Consider the following 19,954-nt stretch of genomic DNA (forward strand, 5'->3'; position numbering starts at 1 on the left):
TAGGCAATGAAGAATATCAAGAAATTTGAAATGCGCCAGATAGTATGTGCAATATGCAATTATGTGCAGTGCCGTATGCAAAATTTCATGAAGACTATATGAGGCGTGAATTTACAGCATAACGTGGGACCCAAACCACATATACTTCCGCCACCACATATATCGAAGTCGGGTATCCCGCATCATTAAGGGACCGGAGTTCAAGCTCTCAAATCTCTCTCTCTCTCTTTTTTTTTTATTTTTTTTTTAGAATAAGCATGATTTTTGTACATCTTAATGCAGTAGGCGAAATTTTTATTTTTCCATAATATTAAGATGGATTAAAATACCCAAACACCCTTTGTATACGCCACTGATTGATGAAATAATAATTGTTTTCAAGACTTTTGGTGTAGTGCATTAATTTGGGTGTCCAACAATTATTACGTCATAAGGTGCATATCAAAATCTCTGGTTTATAACAAAAAGTTTGATAACGGTTTTTCGTTTATTTAATAACATTTTGTAGATACGACGTGATTGGCTTGTTATATTTCTTATATTTTTCGTTGTATTTATGTTATTCAATAAAGTTCAAAGAAGAGGAGGACAGACTATTGAAAAGACTTAGGCAGGCCGCACATTCACCAGAGGCAGGACAGCCAAATCAAAGCACAAGAGGCAAGAGAGGATCCAGAGAAAGAGAGGCTTGTGTATTCAATCATAATGTTGAAAACACTTTTCCCTAGCAAGTGTTCGAGTGAATATGTGGTACGAGGGTTTGTCGCATTCTTCACAATACTTCACCTTGATTTGCCTGTCCTGTCCTCTGCCCAGGCCGGTAGCCAGCCCAGAAATGTAGGGGAGCCCGGCTGGAGTTAGGGGGGGGATCCAATCACATTATAGTTCATCACCATATTATAGTTCATTTGCAAGCCTAGGGGCCAGCAAAAATTTTAGGGGGGGGGCGGCGCCCGTAGACACCCCTGGATACGGGCCTGCCTCTGGCTCCGACCGAGCTTAAGGAGAGGTGGTGATAGATGTCTTCGATTTTTATTGGAGATTGGATCCATCTCATGACTTAATTAATCTCCTGATACTTACAAACCTCTGCCTACAGAGAAAGTGTAACCAGTTCGCTCAATTTTGAGGGCAATAAGATCATCTTTTTTTTTTTTTAAAAAAAAAAAAAAAGTTGCAGTAAAATGCGATCATCATTCGATCATAAAGGCATTTGCAGTGATGCCTATCAAATGCAACTTCGAATATCTCCTGATACCTACAAATCACTGGCTAAATAGAAGCCATAGTCTACTGAAATTCATATTTTTTTGGGGAAGGGGGGCGCGGAATGGAATCCTTTGAAAAACAAATTAGTTTCGTTTCAAAATTGTGAAATTTATCAGTTCCCCTTTCAAGTAGCTAAGGGGAGTTAAAATCTACTTGATTGATTGATTGATTTGGGAAAAAAAGAGACGTCAGCATAAAACACGCTCTCCTTCACTGCTCCTCTTAGTAGACTGCTTCATAGTGAAGTACTGCTTCAGACATAAGAAGTTGCAGGAAAGAAGGGGAACACAATTGGATCACTTGGAGCAAGAAGAGGTCTGCCCAAAAGTCAGTCACAGTATACTTGTTGTTAATACCAAATTAATAAATAAAATTTGATCAGATATTTTCGTTTCATTTTAGTTGTTTAACTACCATTTTGAGTTTGGATATCACCAGCAGAAGTAAATACAACTAGTAGAATCGATTTGATTTGATTTACTTTTTAGTTTAGCATCCCTTTCAGCAGCGAGACTATATGAGACATGGATCTATAGCTTAACGTAGAATTCAAACTACATGAGCTCCCACCGGGAATCGAACTCAGGTCTCCCACGTCAAATGTGCGTACGCTAACAGCTTAGTCACGAGGGAGCTCACTAGTACAATCGAGTCAGATCAGAAATTACAACCTTCAAAATACGAAACAGTCACCAGCAAAAAATTAAGAACGAATAATCAAAGAAGAGCAAACGATTAACTATCGAAATAATTAAAGAACACTGAAACGGAAGTGAGATCTGTTACAAACGCCGTTGCCGCCGATTTGTCGCCGTCAAGATTGCGATTGACCAAGCAATTATGCACTGTCAAATTGCTACATTAAAAAACGCTGCAAGATAAAGAATAAAACTCTAAAATAGAAAAGAATAAATAGAGGATATAAAACTAACAACAATAACAATAAATTGGAAGAGCGTAAATTAATAAATAATAGATAGAACGTAAGAATAACGATATACGGAACAACAATGAACAGCGAAAACACAAATATCTAAAGATACAAGAGCTCAGAGTATGTTACTCATCATGGAAGTCAGTACCACGGACGAAATCAAGAACACAAGCAACATTATACACACCATCCACCAAGGCTCGGAAAAGAGTACTGGACAATCCAAGGCGTCTGAGATCATATTCAGGATATTCAACAAGAACAAGCCGAATATTCAGATGGACAATACATTTCTCATAATACGGATGGCTCTAGGGCTATTAAACAATTTCCCGCTATCTCTCATTGTTCATGCTTTATGAAAATTTGATATTAATACAGGAAAAGAGCAGTGTTTCTTCCAGACATGTTTTTTTCGGGGGCCACTGCCCCCTCGGAGCTCTGAGGGTGCCCCCCAGAGGAGATCAAAATAATACGTCTATAACACTAGTTAACAAAGGTTTTGTTACATAAAAGGAAATACCTGTTCTTAAAGGAACTTTTTGCGCTGAATTCGAATATGCACTCGGTTTTTCTCCATCACGTACGATTTTCTCGTAACAGAGGGATTTTCGGGAAAATCCATCAAAAATTTCCCTTTTCGTTTATTTTACACCCCAAGATCTTGTCCCCTTGCATATACTAACATAGAAATTATACCTAAGTATACTTTGATTCATATTTAACAAACCCTCCAAGTTCCGTAATAATCGCTTTATTCTTTCTAGAGAAATAAATATGTTTGTATGTATACTGTGTGTACTGTTTATTGCACCTTATAGTAATGCTTTCAGATCTCTTAAGTTGAGGTAAAACGTTTTGCTTTATTACCACAAACACATATATAAAATATAATACAATATAATTTACAAGTGTGACAATTTACAATAAACAATAATACAAATGTACCAAAAGGTCATGAAAAGACAATCAAAACAATCACAATATATGAAACTTCCATTGGGTTACAAAAACGTACACTACTTCCTTCTTTTGTAAGAAATGTTGCATTCTCTAACAAGACCCCAACAATAGTCCCCCATCATTGAAGGATCCCATCGTCCCTGGTACCTTTTCTCCATTGCCATTATATCTTGGTTGAATCTTTCCCCCTATTCGTCGCTGAGAGCACCTAGGTTAGCAGGAAAGAAGCTGAGGTGGGAGTGCAAAAAGTGGATTTTTAAAGACATCCTACAACCCAACTCTTTGTATTTCTGTATCATGTCCTGTACGATTTCTGTGTAACTCTCAGCTTTGTTATTGCCCAGAAAGTTGCGCACAACACACTTAAATGCTGTCCATGCAGCTAGCTCAGCACTGTTTAACTTGCTGTCAAAGTTATCATCAAGCATTAATTTCCTAATTTGGGGACCAATAAACACTCCCGCTGAAATCTTAGCATCACTCAGGTTAGGGAACTTATCTCGCAAATACTTGAAACCTTCACCAGATGTGTCCATGGCTTTGACAAAGTTTTTCATAAGTCCTAACTTGATATGAAGTGGCGGTAGTAATATCTTATTAGGATCTACCAAAGGAGCGTATTTGACGTTGCATTCTCCAGGTACGTAATTCACTCTAGGTTCCCATTCCTTCACTTCATAATGTTTGTCATCAGCTCGGCTATCCCATAAACATAAAAAACATTGGTACTTCGTGTAACCGCACTGCAGTCCTAATAAAATACCAACTACCTTGAGATCACAACATATTTGCCAACAATGGTCCTTGTAATTTATAAGATTTAGCAAAGTTGACATGGTGTCATAGGATTCGTTAATCTTCACTGAGTGCGCAAGTGGTATAGAAGGTTTTTTATTTCCATTATGTAAAAGGACAGCTTTAAGGCTGACCTTTGACGCGTCAATAAATAACCTCCATTCTTCTGGAACGTAAGGAATTCCTAGCTCCGCCATCAACCCATTTATACCCGTACATACGCACACATTATCTTGCATTGAGAAATAGCTTGAAAATTGAACATGCCTTTTCCTGTACACTGATATGTTCGTTTCTGCATCCAATAAGTTCCACTGCTGGAGCCTTGATCCCAGAAGTTCCGCCTCTTGTTTTGTCAGGTGCAAATCACGGACTAGGTCATTAAGTTCACATTGCCGGATGAAATGTGGCTCGCGAACACAGTCAGGGATGAACGTTGGATCCTTGGATGTACATGTTGATGTCGATGGTTCATCAAGGTCATGATCATCATCAGAGTCTTTTAGCCATATCTCTTCCCAGTTGGTAGGGGGCTCGGGAAGTGGAAGTTCATCCCCGTCCGGAATAGGTCTAATTGCGGATTTAACGTTGGGATAACTTATTGTGTATTTGCTTTTTTTAGAATGTCCCTTAACTACTGTGAGACAAAAATAACAATCATCCAGATGGTTGGTGGGTTCTCTCCACACCATTGGTACAGCAAATTTCATGAACCTCCGTTTCCCTTTGGCCCATGCAAGTAAAGTGACGTAGCACGACGCACAAATTATGTTGGGTGCCCAAGTTTTGTCCTGATCTCCCACACGACATCCGAAATATATATAATATGCTAGTTTCACCGATGGCGTAATGGATCTACACTGTCGTTTAACTACAAACTGGCCACACACATAACAAAAACTATTTGGTGAGTTAACACACGAACGCCGTCCTCTTGACGCTATTGTACTGATTATAAACTAAACTTCTGGTCTTAGTTGGGTATAATGCCGTTAAGATCGAACATGAAAGCACTCTTAGCAGCAAAGACAACTTTGAAAGTGAAGTAGTGTAAACCACACGTCAATATAAAAATGTACAAAACTCCCTCACCAGATGTCAAGAACACAAGAAAGAAAGAAATGCGCGGGGGGAGGGGGGAAACGATACCGTAGTGGAAAATTCAGACTGCATTAGTTCATTGTTGTCAACAATGAGTCTGTATTCCATTCTTTCTTTCTTTTGCATTCTGTTACATTTGATAACAAATATTGATAACCATTTCATGAACAAAACGAAAAAACTTGGAGAATTGTATATATATGTATTAAGATATACATATACTGTACGTTTTAAAAAAATATATGTTGGAAGTACATTCTATTTTTATACACGTTTCTAATTTACAGAGAGCAATACAAGTGTGTTGTTGACTATTGTAAATATTCATTTTTATGTCTGTGTTTGTAGTAATAAAGCAAATCGTTTTTACCCCAACTCAGGAGATCTGAAAGCATTACTATCAGGTGCAATAAACAGTGCACACAGTACACATACAAATATATTTATTTCTCTAGAAAGAACAAAGCGATTTTTACGAAACTTTTAGGGTTTATTAAATATAAATCAAGGTATACTTAGGTATAATTTCTATGTTACTATATGTAAGGGGACAGGAGCTAGGGGAATAAAATATCTGAAAAAGGGAAAATTTTGAGGGAATTTCCCGAAAATCCCTCTGTTACGGGAAAACTGTACGTGATGGAGAGAAACCGAGTGCATATTCGAATTCAGCGCAAAAAGTTCCATTAAGATCAGGTGATTTTTCTCATGTAACAAACAAAAAGTTTAAATTTGTTAACTAGTGATAAAACTAAATAGATCAGCAGTGCCCCCCGGAATACCAAGTGTGTCCTCCCGGAACATTGTTTCTGAAAGAAACACAAGAGAGATTTTTTACAACTTCCGGTTCTACGGAGGGATTAAAGGCGAGACTGAACCTATTTTTGTGATATTAAATTCATTTATATACTCTATATAAAAGATTCTTCTTATTTATTACCGATTTGGCACTATGAGGATCAATAGTGGAAGTAACTTGAAAACACATCCGATTTTAGTACCGTACATTGATAGAGGTAGACAAAGGTTAAACCCATGCATTTTCCACCGAGCGGCCATTTGAGATGTAGACCTGTAAATTAAGATGAAATCCGAATTACTGTAATAGTGTCTCACTGGGAATTCAACCTCGGACCATGTGCATCAAAGGAGTACGCGCCAGCCATTAGACTAGCGGAGAGGTGGCCATAAAGTTAAGCTTTTGAGAATTATTGTCCCATGGTTTCAATGTTTATTTAAAAAAAATAATAAAAAAGAACAAACAAACTTGTTAAACTCCAATAGAAACACTTCACTTCAAAAGTGGAGTACTATATATATACAAGAAAGAAAAATCAATGCAATACTTTCTGTTGAGGAAAACAGAAATTCTGAAGCAATAAAAACAAATATCAGTTTGATATTGTTGTTTTATATAAACTAACACGTTATCACTCAGGGAATGAAAGACAGAGAGAGAGAGAGAGAGAGAGAGAGAAGGAAAGATGTTACCGCTAGAAATGTTAGAAAGGTGTCAAGAGTTTTTGGCCCGATGCCAATCTCCCGCAGTTACTTTTGTTATTTCAGTTCACAGACACTTATTGAAGAGTGACTACAGAAGAGAAAACTTCCGTCAAAAAATAGAATGAAAAAAAACTTGTTATTTTCCTCTTTCAGAAGATGAAGTAGCTAAAGCAAGAGAAAAACTGAAGAATAGAACAAACACATATTCAATGATTTTTTCCCGTCTTTTTGTCAAAATAACGCTCAAAAAACACGCCAATTTTAATTAATATTATCTAATGAATGTTCTAGTGAAGTAGGATCACAAACAATGCTGATTACTGTATCAATGTGAGATTACAAGTAAGTACAGAAATTATGTTGTAATTTATTTATAGAAAGTAGAAGACGATGTATTTCTACGCCATTAACTTCAATTTAGAGAAATAGCTTACAATGAAAAAATCAATAAGTGTTTTTGGCAATGTTGCTTATTACTGAGAAATTTGTATTCTTCTTCAGTAACGTCACCCATCAGCCAAATACGTGTCATTACTCGCTTTGTACTAGCAATTACTCAGTTTTAAATCAACTTAGAGTAACAGTAGCAGATTGATATGAGCAATACAATACAATAAATTATTTCAAATGAATCGTCAAGTGACCTATGGCTACGGGCACTATACCAGACTTCCAGTTTGGACAGGACAATCCCGATTTGATGGTGTCCCCCGGTTAACATTTTGTCCCACTTTGCAGTTAACTTTTTTTTTTTTTTTTTTTTTTTTTTTTTTTTTTTTTTAGAACGTGGTCTACTAATATTCAAGCTTACTATATAAAATAAGCTTAATTTATGGCACGCTTGAATATTAGTAGAGCACGTTACGTCATGGCACAATAATCTTTCGGTCTCGATAATCTTTTTACGTGGTGCGCTCTACTAATATTCAAGTGTACAATCTTAATTTATAATATATGGTTGAATATTATTAGACTTACATTACGGCATAATATCTTTCGGACTAAACGCATGTTACTATCTTAACTTCCATTACTTGTACTTCTTCTTTCTCACCTCAACCATAAGTTGGTGGGCAACATGGAAATTTTAAAACTTTTCTCTCTCTTGGGAGAGCTGTTTTATACTTTGATAACGCCTCTTCTTCGTAACTCATCTAGATATTCTATCCTTGATCTTCCTAGTTTTCCTTCTGCCTTTCCCTCTATCAGCACAGTGATCCAATCGGAGTGTCGAATAAGAAGTGCCAAGCATGCTGTTTCTTCTTTCTCCTATTATCTTCATGTTTTGTCGTCCTTCATTAGCTTCTTTTAGTATGTATTCGTTCCTTTTCCTTTCGGTTCATGATATGCGCAGCATTCTGCGCCAATACCACATTTCAAATCCTTCCAGCGTGGATATTTCAGCTTTTCTCAATGTCTACGTCTCTGATCCGTAAAGCGAAACACTCCATACCAGAGTCTTAATAAATCGTTCGAACGTCCAAGGACACATTTCTTGATGTTAGCAGTCCTCTTTTCCTATTGAATGCTTATTTACCCTGTGCTATTCTGGAACTAATGTCTTTTTCACTCCTTCCGTAAATCCAGCATAAATGAAATAAAAATGGTTCTTGTGGCCATTAGATACTATCTACTCATAAGTGGAAGTAAACCCCTAACCAAAGTGTATCGATTAAGGAGGATTTGGCTCCCATCAAAGCTTCACTGTTTGGAATATCAGAAACATGGTAACTATATGCATGGCTCTCACCCTGTATATATTTAAAACTTAAATATTGGTTTATAACTTAGTTTCAAAGTCTCCTTTAACTGAATTTCGATTAACCTAGTTTCTGAGTTATCCAAATAGCTAAAGATGTTTTTCGTACTTCAATGTTTTAATCGTACGCTTTAATTTAGCAATGTTCAGTTTTGAAGTCATCATATATTGCCAATAACGACTTTTTCACGCTGAAAATATATCAAAATATACCAAATATGCAGTACTGTACATCACAAAATCTTTGTTCCGGTTTACCCGAATTTTAGATCACCATCGGTCTCAATAATACTTTACCGTTGTTTCAATAGTGACGTTAAAATTGAGTTTACAGTAATTATTATAACTTACTTAGGAATATGTTGTACTCTCTAGAAAATTAAGTAGAGTAAATTGAAATATATTATTATATTTTCTGCAATATTTTCATTAAATTAAGTCTTTAATTTTAGTAATTTAGCTTTCTTCATTTTTTCGTTGTATATTGAGAGGAGAATTTTTAATTTTATTAGATACCTGTATAAACAGCATGTTGTAGTTCTAGGTTTATTGTATTGTCTGCATTAAGCTCTTCTGTTTGTTGTTAATTTTGTCCACCGTCTATAATCCCCATACACTAATGCACCCAACAGTAATTTTACTGTGTTTACAATGTTGTTACGTAGAAGAGTATTACCGCCCATTAACATTGCAACTACATGACATAATAATTTGTCCCAACAATGTAATTTAATCAATCGTTACATTTGCAATAGATAAAGAACAAAAATTAGTCATCAGGCTCCCCTCCTCATATTTTTGACTTTTTTTTAAATATTGGTGAAATAAAATAATTATTCAAAAATGTCTTTACTCTAGTCGATGCCTTTCGTATTGTTGAATTGTAAATGTTCAAATTTCTTGTGGCGTCATAGGCTCAGATATCCTGAAGAAAAACGAAGACCATCTGAAAAACTTTGACTACGTAGTTGAATGGGTAACAGGATATTAGACGAAGAAATTATTATATTATCTTTAGTTTCTGCAATATCTTGAAAAAAATTGGGGGAGGGGAACTGATAAGCACTTTTGACTCCGTTGCGTTACATCCACGAAGGCCTGTGACCCGTTATGCACAGTTATTGCCAATTTATCAATTTTTGATACAAAGATAGATAGTAAGTCTTGCAACATTTTCCACAACTCAAACAGCAGGCACTTGTATACGCCGTGATCGACCGTAAATATAAGAGAAAACTATCTCAAGAATAGAGAGGCAAGCGGACTATTTAACACGGAGGCCGTCAGCATCTTAGGTCATTTTTAGTGGGAGTAACGATGAGTGCTCAACAATGTGAACTATTACGGTACGAATTCGAACTCAGGCATAACGCTGCGGCAATATCCCAAAACGTTCTTCATGCGAAAGGGAAAGGTGCAATGAACCACAACATAGCAACTCATTGATTCAAAAATTTTGTGCAGATTGTAAAAATATTGTGCAGATTGAAGATCAGCCAAGATCTGGCCGCCTCATGGTTACAGATTCTGATGTCATGCGACACAACATTGAAGAAAATGCATCCACCAGCACATGGTCATTATAAAACCAACCTGGCATGTACCATTCCACAGTAGTGCGTAATCTTCATGAACTTGAGAAAACCACCAGAAGTTGCTGCATTGTGGTACCACATGAGTTAATCACAGAGGAGAGTGGTTATGTATCGACAACTGTTGCAAAATCCGAGTGATGTGCGTTTTGTGAAACGGATTGTCACATGCAACGAAAAGTGGATGTCTTTCCGAAATCCAAATGTGTAAAAACAGGAGTTGAGCAAGGTCCAACTTCCAGAACCAGTCGTCAAACATAAAGTCATATTTTGTGTGTGGTAAGCCTAAGAGGAGGTAATTCACTTTGAGTTCGTTCCTAACGATCGCACCATCAATGTCTACCTTGATTCCGAACAGTTGGAGCGGATGTATACTGCTCTATGCTAAAAACGCTCTGCACTGGTGAACAGAGATCGCGCCCTGTTGCAACAGGTTAATGCAAAACTATATTCGGTTCAAAAAATGCAATCAGGAACTCAGAAACAAGAATTCAGTTGCTTGATGGCGTAGAAGTGATGCCATACAAGACAAACAGTTTTGACCTTGCCCCTTCAGATTACTACCTAGGTAGTGTTTCGATCCATACACACTTTACTAAATCACGATGCTTCACCAACCAACAAGAGTTGCAAACAACAGCGACTAATTTCTTTGTCTCTCAGGACAAGATATGGTATCGACGTGGAATCGAGGAACTGGTAGGAAAGTGACTGCAGATAGTCCAATAGTAGGGGCTGGGGTATACTTGGTATGTTAACCTGCTTTCATTATACTGTTATGAATACAGGCATGTCTACCAGAATACTGCAAGACTTACAAGACTTATAACTCAAACTTGTAATTACAGAACTAAAGGTGGTATTATTAACTTCTATTTTGTTTCTGATTTTTAAAAATGGAGTTCTAATTTTATTTTTGAAAACTTGAAATACAATATTACATAAAACTGCTGTTCAAATATAAACAATTTTGAACAAGTTTAAAGATATTGAAAAATCAAAGATATTTTGTAAAAAAAAAAAAAAAAAAAAAAAAAAAGTGCTTGTAATATGAGCACATTGTAATAAAAGTAAAATAACTCATTTAGGAAAATTTATGATAAATCTATTATTACAGAGTCTGAAAAAAGATATGAGATGAAAAATTATTCATGTATTACGAAACCATTGAAAAGTTATTCTACATGTAAATCCAATGGACGCGAACATTAAGAAAATGTAAGGCTCACTTAAAATCATCTAAAAAGATTATGAGATTTCCTGTGTAATATCTATTTGCAAAAGGTACAAAGAAAAATATCCTTCTCGAGCTCCTTCATGGCTAAGTGGTTAGCATACGCGCCTTTGGCGTGGAAGACCCGGGATCGATTCCCGGCGGGAGCTCATGTGGTTCGGATTCCACGTTAATCAGTAGGTCCATGTCTCATATAGTCTCGCTGCTGAAAGGGACGCTAAACTAAAATCAACTCAACTCAAAAATATCCTTTTCGTATTCAACACAGTCTTCCGGTGCCCAGATTTTGCAGATAACACATTGCATCCACAATTCACGTTTATCTATTTAAAATATACCCTCGCAGAACAGATAAACTACCTCATTACTGAGATTTTTTAATTCCGTTTGGTGTTTATCTCTTAAATATTATTTAAAGTATCAAAATTTTCTTTGAAATGTACAGCTAGTTTAACGCTATTCTTAGCACTGGGAAACAGACTTATGGGAAATATTTGAAATATCGTATGAATCCTCTTCCCCCTTCACTTAGAATGTGTAATACAAGCCAAATGAAATTGTGAGAACCCAGCTCGACTCAAGTGTTAAATTCGCATCTTCATTTGTTTCCCTCTTCTAACCACTTCTGTGTGATTTCTTTTTCCTCTGCTGTTCTACACGTCCGTCATTGGATATACGTCTGGTTTCACATCCTAAGTTTGTTCGTTTTCTTTTTGGTATTGTGTGGATTATGTTGACATTCATACATTAGAAACAATAGAAAATATTTTGACATGTAACGAAGAAAAATGTAATAATTAAGTATCACATGTACTTAAATGTATAATAATAAATAATTAGTCAATTTCTGTAGCATGAAATTTTTAACTCAGCTACACCTCTTATTATATGAATTTTTAGTGAAACTGGCATGAAAAAGAAAAATGTTCGAGGTAGGTATTAAACTTGGTTTGAAAATTTATGCCAACAACAGTAGCGGATTTAGAAGGTAAAAACTGGAACCCAGACTACGATAGGTATATCCTGAGTTTACGCAAATCATTTTAATTTGAAATTCGTTTACATAGTACTTCGTTAACAAAAACTAGGAATATCTAATATTTCAAAAAATTCCAATAAAGAATAAAAAAGCAACTTTCAAAAATATATAAATTATACTTAAATTATTTTTGACACTACGCCACTGTTCAATCGGTTCAGCCGTCCGTCCGTCATCCAATCACAAAGAAGATTACATTCATTTTTATTAACATAGACTACTTGTTCCTCCCCCAAGTCTTAAGCGCGTCTCAAAATTATCTGCACGTTAGCAGTATTTATCTCGGCGTCAGGTGGGAGGCAGTACAGCTAGAGACATCTATCAGCCTGACTGTGAACTATTAGAACTTAACATGACTAAGCGGCTGAGGCCTATACGAATTAAGAATATCCTAAATATTTGCGCTTAGATGTTTATAAAAAACATGTAACTGTTAAATGTTTTGAAGTTTGCATATTCGCGTTACTCACAAACTGGCATATTTTTTGCTTTTGCTTCTCATTAAACCTACAAATTTGACTTTCACGTGATTTGGTCGTGGATGCAACGTTTGATATATTATACCGGTATGTCTGTGAGACAGGAAGAAGATGGATATGTAACAGACACATTTTGCTATTTCAGTTTTTTTCAATATTACTTTCACGAAGTACCAGTCTCTTGAAATAATGCTTAATAATTGTGTAGAAGAAAGTGTTGCATGTCTAAAACTTTGAAAGTTTAATCACCTGACAAATGAAAGTGCAGTGTTTTAATTAGCAATTCATCTAAAGTTTAAAAGACAATGTTACGATGTCACAACAAGCGAATTCATTAAAAATAATGTTAAGTTCTTCATCTTAAGAATAATAGAGTGAAGTTCAAAATATTGATCTGGTAGGTTCCATGATTATAATCATTACTAAGGGCTAGAATTTAATCTCGAGAATTAAGTAGGTCCTGAGACTCGCTTCAAGTTGCAGCTTGCTTATTTTATGTACATCTAATAATGTAGGCAATGTGCACTCTTTCTTTTTGAAACAAGAACTTGTGAAGAATTGAGACAGTGAGCATAAACTGTAGATGACAATATGACTTGAAGAAATGACATATTATTGATGGACCGTATCCAATTCAAGAGGTTATTCTCATACAGCTCCTAGTTGCACAATCTAAGTGCAAAGTGTGTAGGCGACATAGTGTCTCAGTGGTAGAGTGTTCACCTCTGGTGTGTGGGGTTCCTGGTTCTATCCCAGCTCGCGCCAAGTGAGCTTTGTGGTGAACAAACACCATGTTCGTGGATTTTCTGGGGGTTCTCCCGTTTCCTCCCACTTTCTTCATTCCACCATTGAATTCATTTCTCATCCTCATCATCTCCTTTAGCCTAGCCGGCATAACCGTAGGACGTAAAACATAAATATTCGATTTCATTTTCGAAAAAAATGACTTTACTTACCTCCAAAAGGAGTACTGAAATTCGAGTATTGCAGCATACAGCTTTCGAACCCTTTATTGTCATTTCCGTCCGCCATACTTTGATTATTTTTTATTCAATGTAGAGAACAGATTTTAACTCATCCTTGAATGGAACCTGAAATATACATAGAAAAATAAATATAATTTTTATCAGCATATATAGGCTCATTTAAAGTCCTAGTAACATATACAAAAACTAATTTAAAGCATCAACATATTTACTTTTCAGTGTAAAATAGGCTTTTTATGTAGTTTTAACTTCACAAGATACGTAGATCTCGATGAAACCGAGAAGAAATAAAAGTAAGGATTTATAAAAAAATCACTTATTTAAGTTTGTTAATCTATCAAATGAAGTATTCTATTGCATAATGAAGTATGTATTAAGATTCCACAAGAGTTTTCATCGTTTGGCAGACTCCTAATTTATTGCGCGAACGTTTTTCGAGCTTCATTTATTTTGATTTACGTAGTCAGGGAAGTTAAACGTACATTTTGTTTGCACTAGCGAATAAGTCAAATCATGTGGCAACGAAATGTCGAGATCCTGTCTGTAGCCAGATTTCTCCAAATGGGTTAACACTATTATTGGTGATGGACATTTTAAGTACTTCGCAATATCATGACTGCTCACATTGCTGGTGTTGTTCGACTTTTGCCAGATATCATCCACGTTTTCTGTAATTGATGGTCATCTACTGCAAGGAGCATTTTTTTCGTGCATAAACCCGTAGAAGGTGAATACCTTCTCTTGGGAGTGAAGTTAAACGTATGGGGGAATAAAGGATAAATTGAAAGGACAAAAAGATTTTATTTCATTTATTTGATATCTTTATTCATCCATTATGTGGGGATCTTTATTCAGCAATTGATTAGTAATCGTCATTCATCGTAGTTCATTATTTGAAGATGTATGTATGATGGGATGAAAGATGCGGTCAAATCAGACGCCACAACACAGTGGTGCTTGTTATTTAGACAGGTGAAGGATTATCTTCTTGTGCCAGGGCGACTCAACACATAATGAGAGACAATATGATGCCCTTCTTAGTGTGAATTAAGGTGCAAAAGATGGATAAATGTTGGGTAATAAATCTGGTGGTTGATGCGAGGAGCATTTTGCATAGAAATTTTAAGAAAGCAACTGAACCACCTTTTCGTTGTTGCTTTTGATAACATATTTTACCCGTAAACACCACAAATTTCTTTACTGGTCTGTGTAGTATTTGCGCCTTTATAAAATAAATTGTAACATGTAGTGCAGTTTTGCGGAAAGTTCTCTCATTTTCACTGATACATCCTGAGAATTGGAACACTAACGCCATCTTGTACACAAAAGACTCACCTGATATATTCCATTTTTAAAGGAGGAAATCAACGAGGCGATATGACAAAAGTATTTTTTCTGTCAACAACAAAAATCTGCTCTTGGCCTATTGATAGTAGAAACTAGCTAAAATTGTGGACGGCAGACTGCTTCTTCTCGTGCCGATCTTAATTGGGATAATTGACAAAGCGGCCACCAGGCAGCAGCACAGAGGACCAGTGTAGTCTTCTTGCAATCCAGCCAGAACTCTCTCTCATTCTTGTGGCAGCAGTTCTTCGGGACAAACAGATCGACAGCAACCGGCAGAGGACTTAAGGCAAACGGAAACCATGAAGATGTTTTATCACCAAGAATTTTTGGACACAAGTATTATATAATTTCTTATATACCTGTAGCCGGAACCCTCAGCTCCCAAATTTATGTAACCTTAATAACAAGAGATTTCTCCATATAAACTTTCTCTTATCCAAATATTTGTTTCTTTTTGCCCTAATGATTCCTGCGATTGTGTCTGACAATACCTATTAGCGGAATTACCTATGCTTACTGCTGAGGCAAGTGCTTCCACGTATTCATTAGAACACGACGGTCAAAAAATCCGCAAGTGTTATGGCGAGCAACAAAAGGGGCACACGTGGGGATGTATCAAGGTGAGTTAACTGATTTTTTTGTTTTGAGCTGGATATAAAATTCTATTCTTTCACCTTTCCGAAAAACAAACCCGGACGATTCTATCACTATTGGTTCTTGAACAATTCAAATTTCTTATTGGTACATTTTCATCCGGACATACTGTACAGTAAGTTCTTTTTTAAGAAATCAATTTCCTCGTTAATTCGCTTCAAAAGTTTTGATGCATTTCCCGTTTCAGCTACGTTTCCAGCGAGTATCTGAACTTGTTTTCTTCCAGAAAACAAAATATCCAAAAGGAAGAGCGAGTAAATCATGGTGTGAGGGGGCTACACTTGGACATTATTTGCTGAAGGACGTTCCCTACATAAGAGTTATATGTAATCATAGTTTTATTTACCTTAGCTCCAGGATTTAGGAGAGGAAATAAGTAGGTCAACTCCGGGGGACTTCAGGATGTCTGCCTGGAAGAATCACTGCAGCTGAACAATTTTGACGCTTGTCCTGTTCTTGTTTTATTTGTACAGAAGAAGTTACGAGGGCACAAGAAATGCAAAAATTTCTTTTTATCTTGAAGTCGTATAAAAATACAACTTATTTTCAAACCATTTCTTAACTTCAGTTTTGTTACGATCAAAAGCTATAATTCATTGTGTAGTGTATTCAAAATATTCTTCCTTTCAGATTACAACCAAACTATTGATGTGTACTACTATTTGAGTTTTACGTCTCACGTTTATGTCGTGCAGAAAAAAAGACAATGATAAGGAGAATGAATGAAATGGTTAAATGAAGAAAGTAAGAGTACCACAAGAAATCTCATTTGGCGAGAGCTGGGACAGAACCAGAACAGGACGCACCAGAGATGAATGCTCTGGCACTGAGACACCGCGACACAATATAACCAAACTAGGCATGTCTGTTAAACGGTAAATTAAAAAAAAAGGACCAAACATTGGAATCATTACGTATTATCTAGATATTAGTGCATGTAGAATATCAAACACAAAGGATATCAGAACTTGGAAAGTTGATATCTCAAATTGAAATTAGCAGTGCACCCTGCTCCCACATATACACACAGGGCCGGATTTAGAGGCTGCATTGGAGCACGTGCACCTCTCCCTTCATTGTAAATATATACAATCTGAAAAGAGAAACCAACAACATTTTCATAAGGATTCTATACGATACAAGTCTCCATTATATTCCATTCGGGAAGTTGTGGGCTCGATTCCCGAGACCAGACATTGAACATTTCTAGGGTAATTCCTCAATCATACCACAAATTTCTAAAGGCATTCAAAAACTTCAAATTTAATTCAAATGTACTGGTAGTTATTGGTGCACCCCCCCGTCAAAAAATCCTACATCCGGCCCTGTACACACACACACATTATATATATATATATATATCATAGATCAGCGCTCCTGAATGTAAATGAGTAAAACGCTAGGTTTGAACTCGTCAAAGTCGTGGCAGGAAGGATGCAGAACAATTTGCGAAAATAAATGACAGTGGTAACAACATTTTAGTTCAGTATCTGATCTCTACGAGAGAGAGAGAATTTTAAAGGGTTATTTTATACTTTTAATTTGAAATAACTTTACTGGTCCTATTTTCAGTATTCTTTGTGAAATATTATTTAAAATTTATTATAAAAAAGATTTAGCAGTGTGGAAAAGATAAAAAGAAAGCACAAGAGTATTTGATTTTACAATTTATTGCTGGCAGGAATATATGTTGCTCTGTGTTCTTCGGTACGAAAAATATTTTCATGTAGATAATGGATTCTATGTTATAATGAGTGGCCCTGGGTTGTTTTCTAGAACAAGTAATTGTAGATGCAGGGTTTTGTATTTTCACTTCATTAGCTCTTTGCTTTCTAAACATGTTACGATCAAAGAAGTCTCCCTTGGTATTTAAAATTGCAGTCCTGTATGACCCATAGAATATATTTTTATATTACAAACATTTTTCTTAGTACATAACATTCGCTTCGTTTTAAAAACTGACAACAATGCAAGCCTGTTCAGAATATATGCTACAAAAAATACCTCTGATACGAGAGAAGTAATGGTTGATCTTCTATTTTGCCTTAAACCTTACAAATTAGCAGGAATAATTTCGTTGGAAGCCTTCAAGGTTTACACAAACGTTTGTCAACGCAATACCGGCTTATGATATTTTGTTTGATCTTCCAATATTTCCGAGAACAGCAATAAATCTTTTCATAATTAGGAGCTAGCCAGAAAAAGGGCGTATAGGAATAAAAAAAACTTGTTATAAACTGAAGGTTTCAATTAACTCGCAAATGGAAGTTTAGAATAAAGTTACCGGAACATGAGTTAAGATTTTATAACTTTATCATCTTATTCTTGGAATTGAATTTTTGCCCCGCTCTTCTGCACGAAATCTCAATTGCTCTCTAGAATTTCAAAATATTTAAATTTGCTCGTTTTCAAGGGAATTTACTATGTAATACTCATATTTAAGCCAAATGTAATTGGAACCAGACTCTTTTCAAAAATTCTAATATTTGAATCCTTTTGAAAAAAAACTGATCAAATTGAAGTACATGAAAATATTATCGAACGGCCAAACGCTTATTATTATTATTATTATTATTATTATTATTATTATTATTATTATTATTATTATTATTATTATTATTATTATTATTATTATTATTATTATTATTTGTTTTATAGAAGACTCCTGTTCATATCTTTTGACTGGCCATCTTAGTAATTAAGATTTCTCCAGAAGGTTTCATGTTTCAAAGGATGAGTTCCGAAATGTTCATCTGTAGACATACCCCTTTTGATCGATTTCCGTCCACTTTGTTTCTCATTCTTGTTGTTAATTCTTAATTGCTATTGATTCCAACGTAAATTGACTTTGGAAAGTAGATCTGGGAGGCTGTTAAATACCTAGATAATTAAACAACATTACAAAACATTCTAACTGAAAGCTTTATTAATAAGAAATTTGAAATTAAGATAAAATGAAATCTTTCAGTTTAACGTCCCAGGATCATACACTTTAGACTAAGAAAAACGGATGATTAAGGCAAGAGCTGGTGGAATGGTAATGTACGAGGGAAATGGAATACTCCAAGAAAACCCACGGACACGATGCTACCACCAGAAATTTACTTCACCGGGAATCGAACCAAGGACCCCACGTATAAGAGGTAAGCGCTCTATCACTTTTTTTTTACTTATTTTTGTTAGGTAATAGAATAACTTTGCTTAAACATAATTACAGAGGGTGCTAAGTAAACAATAAGTTATGTGGTATTAAAAATACAGAGGACGTAAGAAACAATCTAACAGAAAATGAAAAAATAAGTCTACCTTTAAGCATAAATAAATAAAAACTGAAATTGCATAGTGAGTAAGCATGGTAAGACTAAGACAATAATCGCCTTATGCAGAGTCGTTTAGAAGTATGATTAACGTAATACTAAAGGCCTGACTACTACAGGAACCTTATGTCGAACTCTTTAGTATGGCACTAATCACGCGTCAAAATGACTCTGCATACGGCTCTAAGTGTTTTAAAGTCATTCATTAAATAGAATAATCAAAAACCTAGTAAACAAGACTTTTTTTTTCTTTATGGGGTGTGAATTGCTTCCAGAGAGTTCTTTCCACAAATTTCACATAACTATCAGGTGTACAGAGAAGTAAATATATTTTGAGGTATAAAGGATAGTAGTGCCAAGAAGCCAATTGCCAGCGCGATGCTTTTGGGAAGGAAACCAAGAAAAAATCTGGAAACAGAACCCATGCTTGTAATACAGCTTGATCACTGAGCCACCAACCCTCCTCCTCTAGCAAAATTTGAAATGAATTTCATATCTCTTAAGAAAATCTTTGGTTGAACACTTTATTCATTGCTCTTCCTGCCATTTTATCACTTTTTAATTGTTTGATCTTGAAAACCAAAATAACTTTTTTTCGCGCATAGATATATATTGTAATGAATTATAGGTAGAATCAATAATGGACCGAGATTTTATCCCTTCACCAATTTTATTATAAAATTAAGTCTTTTGTGTTTACAAAAGTTCTAACAACAAAGTGCCTCTATAATGACCAAGGTCCTCACCGCCTATATACAGTTCTTTCTTTCATATGGAAAGTACGTATAGATGGAACATTTATACGGAAAGTATTATAAAACATACGTTTTCATAGTCCATCTATATGTGAGATCCTCACCGCCTATATACAGTTCTTTCTTTCATACGGAAAGTACGTATAGATGGAACATTTATACGGAAAGTATTATAAAACATACGTTTTCATAGTCCATCTATATGTGAGATTCTCACCGCCTATATA

At 35.6% G+C, this 19,954-nt stretch overlaps 1 protein-coding gene and 1 long non-coding RNA gene across 3 annotated transcripts in view; one reads left to right on the forward strand and one right to left on the reverse strand.

Moving 5' to 3' along the window:
• Nucleotides 1-19,954, reverse strand: part of Pdfr (Pigment-dispersing factor receptor) — a 192,146-nt gene that overhangs the window by 72,296 nt on the left and 99,896 nt on the right. For both annotated transcript variants that reach the window (XM_081736763.1, XM_081736762.1), the window contains exon 2: nucleotides 13,625-13,759. In XM_081736763.1, coding sequence (XP_081592889.1) covers nucleotides 13,625-13,700 — 76 coding nt within the window. In that variant the 5' untranslated portion in view covers nucleotides 13,701-13,759. The remainder of the gene's footprint in view (nucleotides 1-13,624; nucleotides 13,760-19,954) is intronic.
• Nucleotides 6,648-19,954, forward strand: part of LOC145668692 (uncharacterized) — a 205,072-nt gene continuing 191,765 nt past the window's right edge. The window contains exon 1 of the long non-coding RNA XR_014128066.1: nucleotides 6,648-6,907. This is a non-coding gene — a long non-coding RNA (uncharacterized LOC145668692). The remainder of the gene's footprint in view (nucleotides 6,908-19,954) is intronic.

This window comes from Thermobia domestica, chromosome 13 (assembly GCF_964235325.1).
Source record: "Thermobia domestica chromosome 13, izTheDome1.hap1.1, whole genome shotgun sequence".
Classification (NCBI taxonomy): Eukaryota; Metazoa; Arthropoda; class Insecta; order Zygentoma; family Lepismatidae; genus Thermobia; species Thermobia domestica.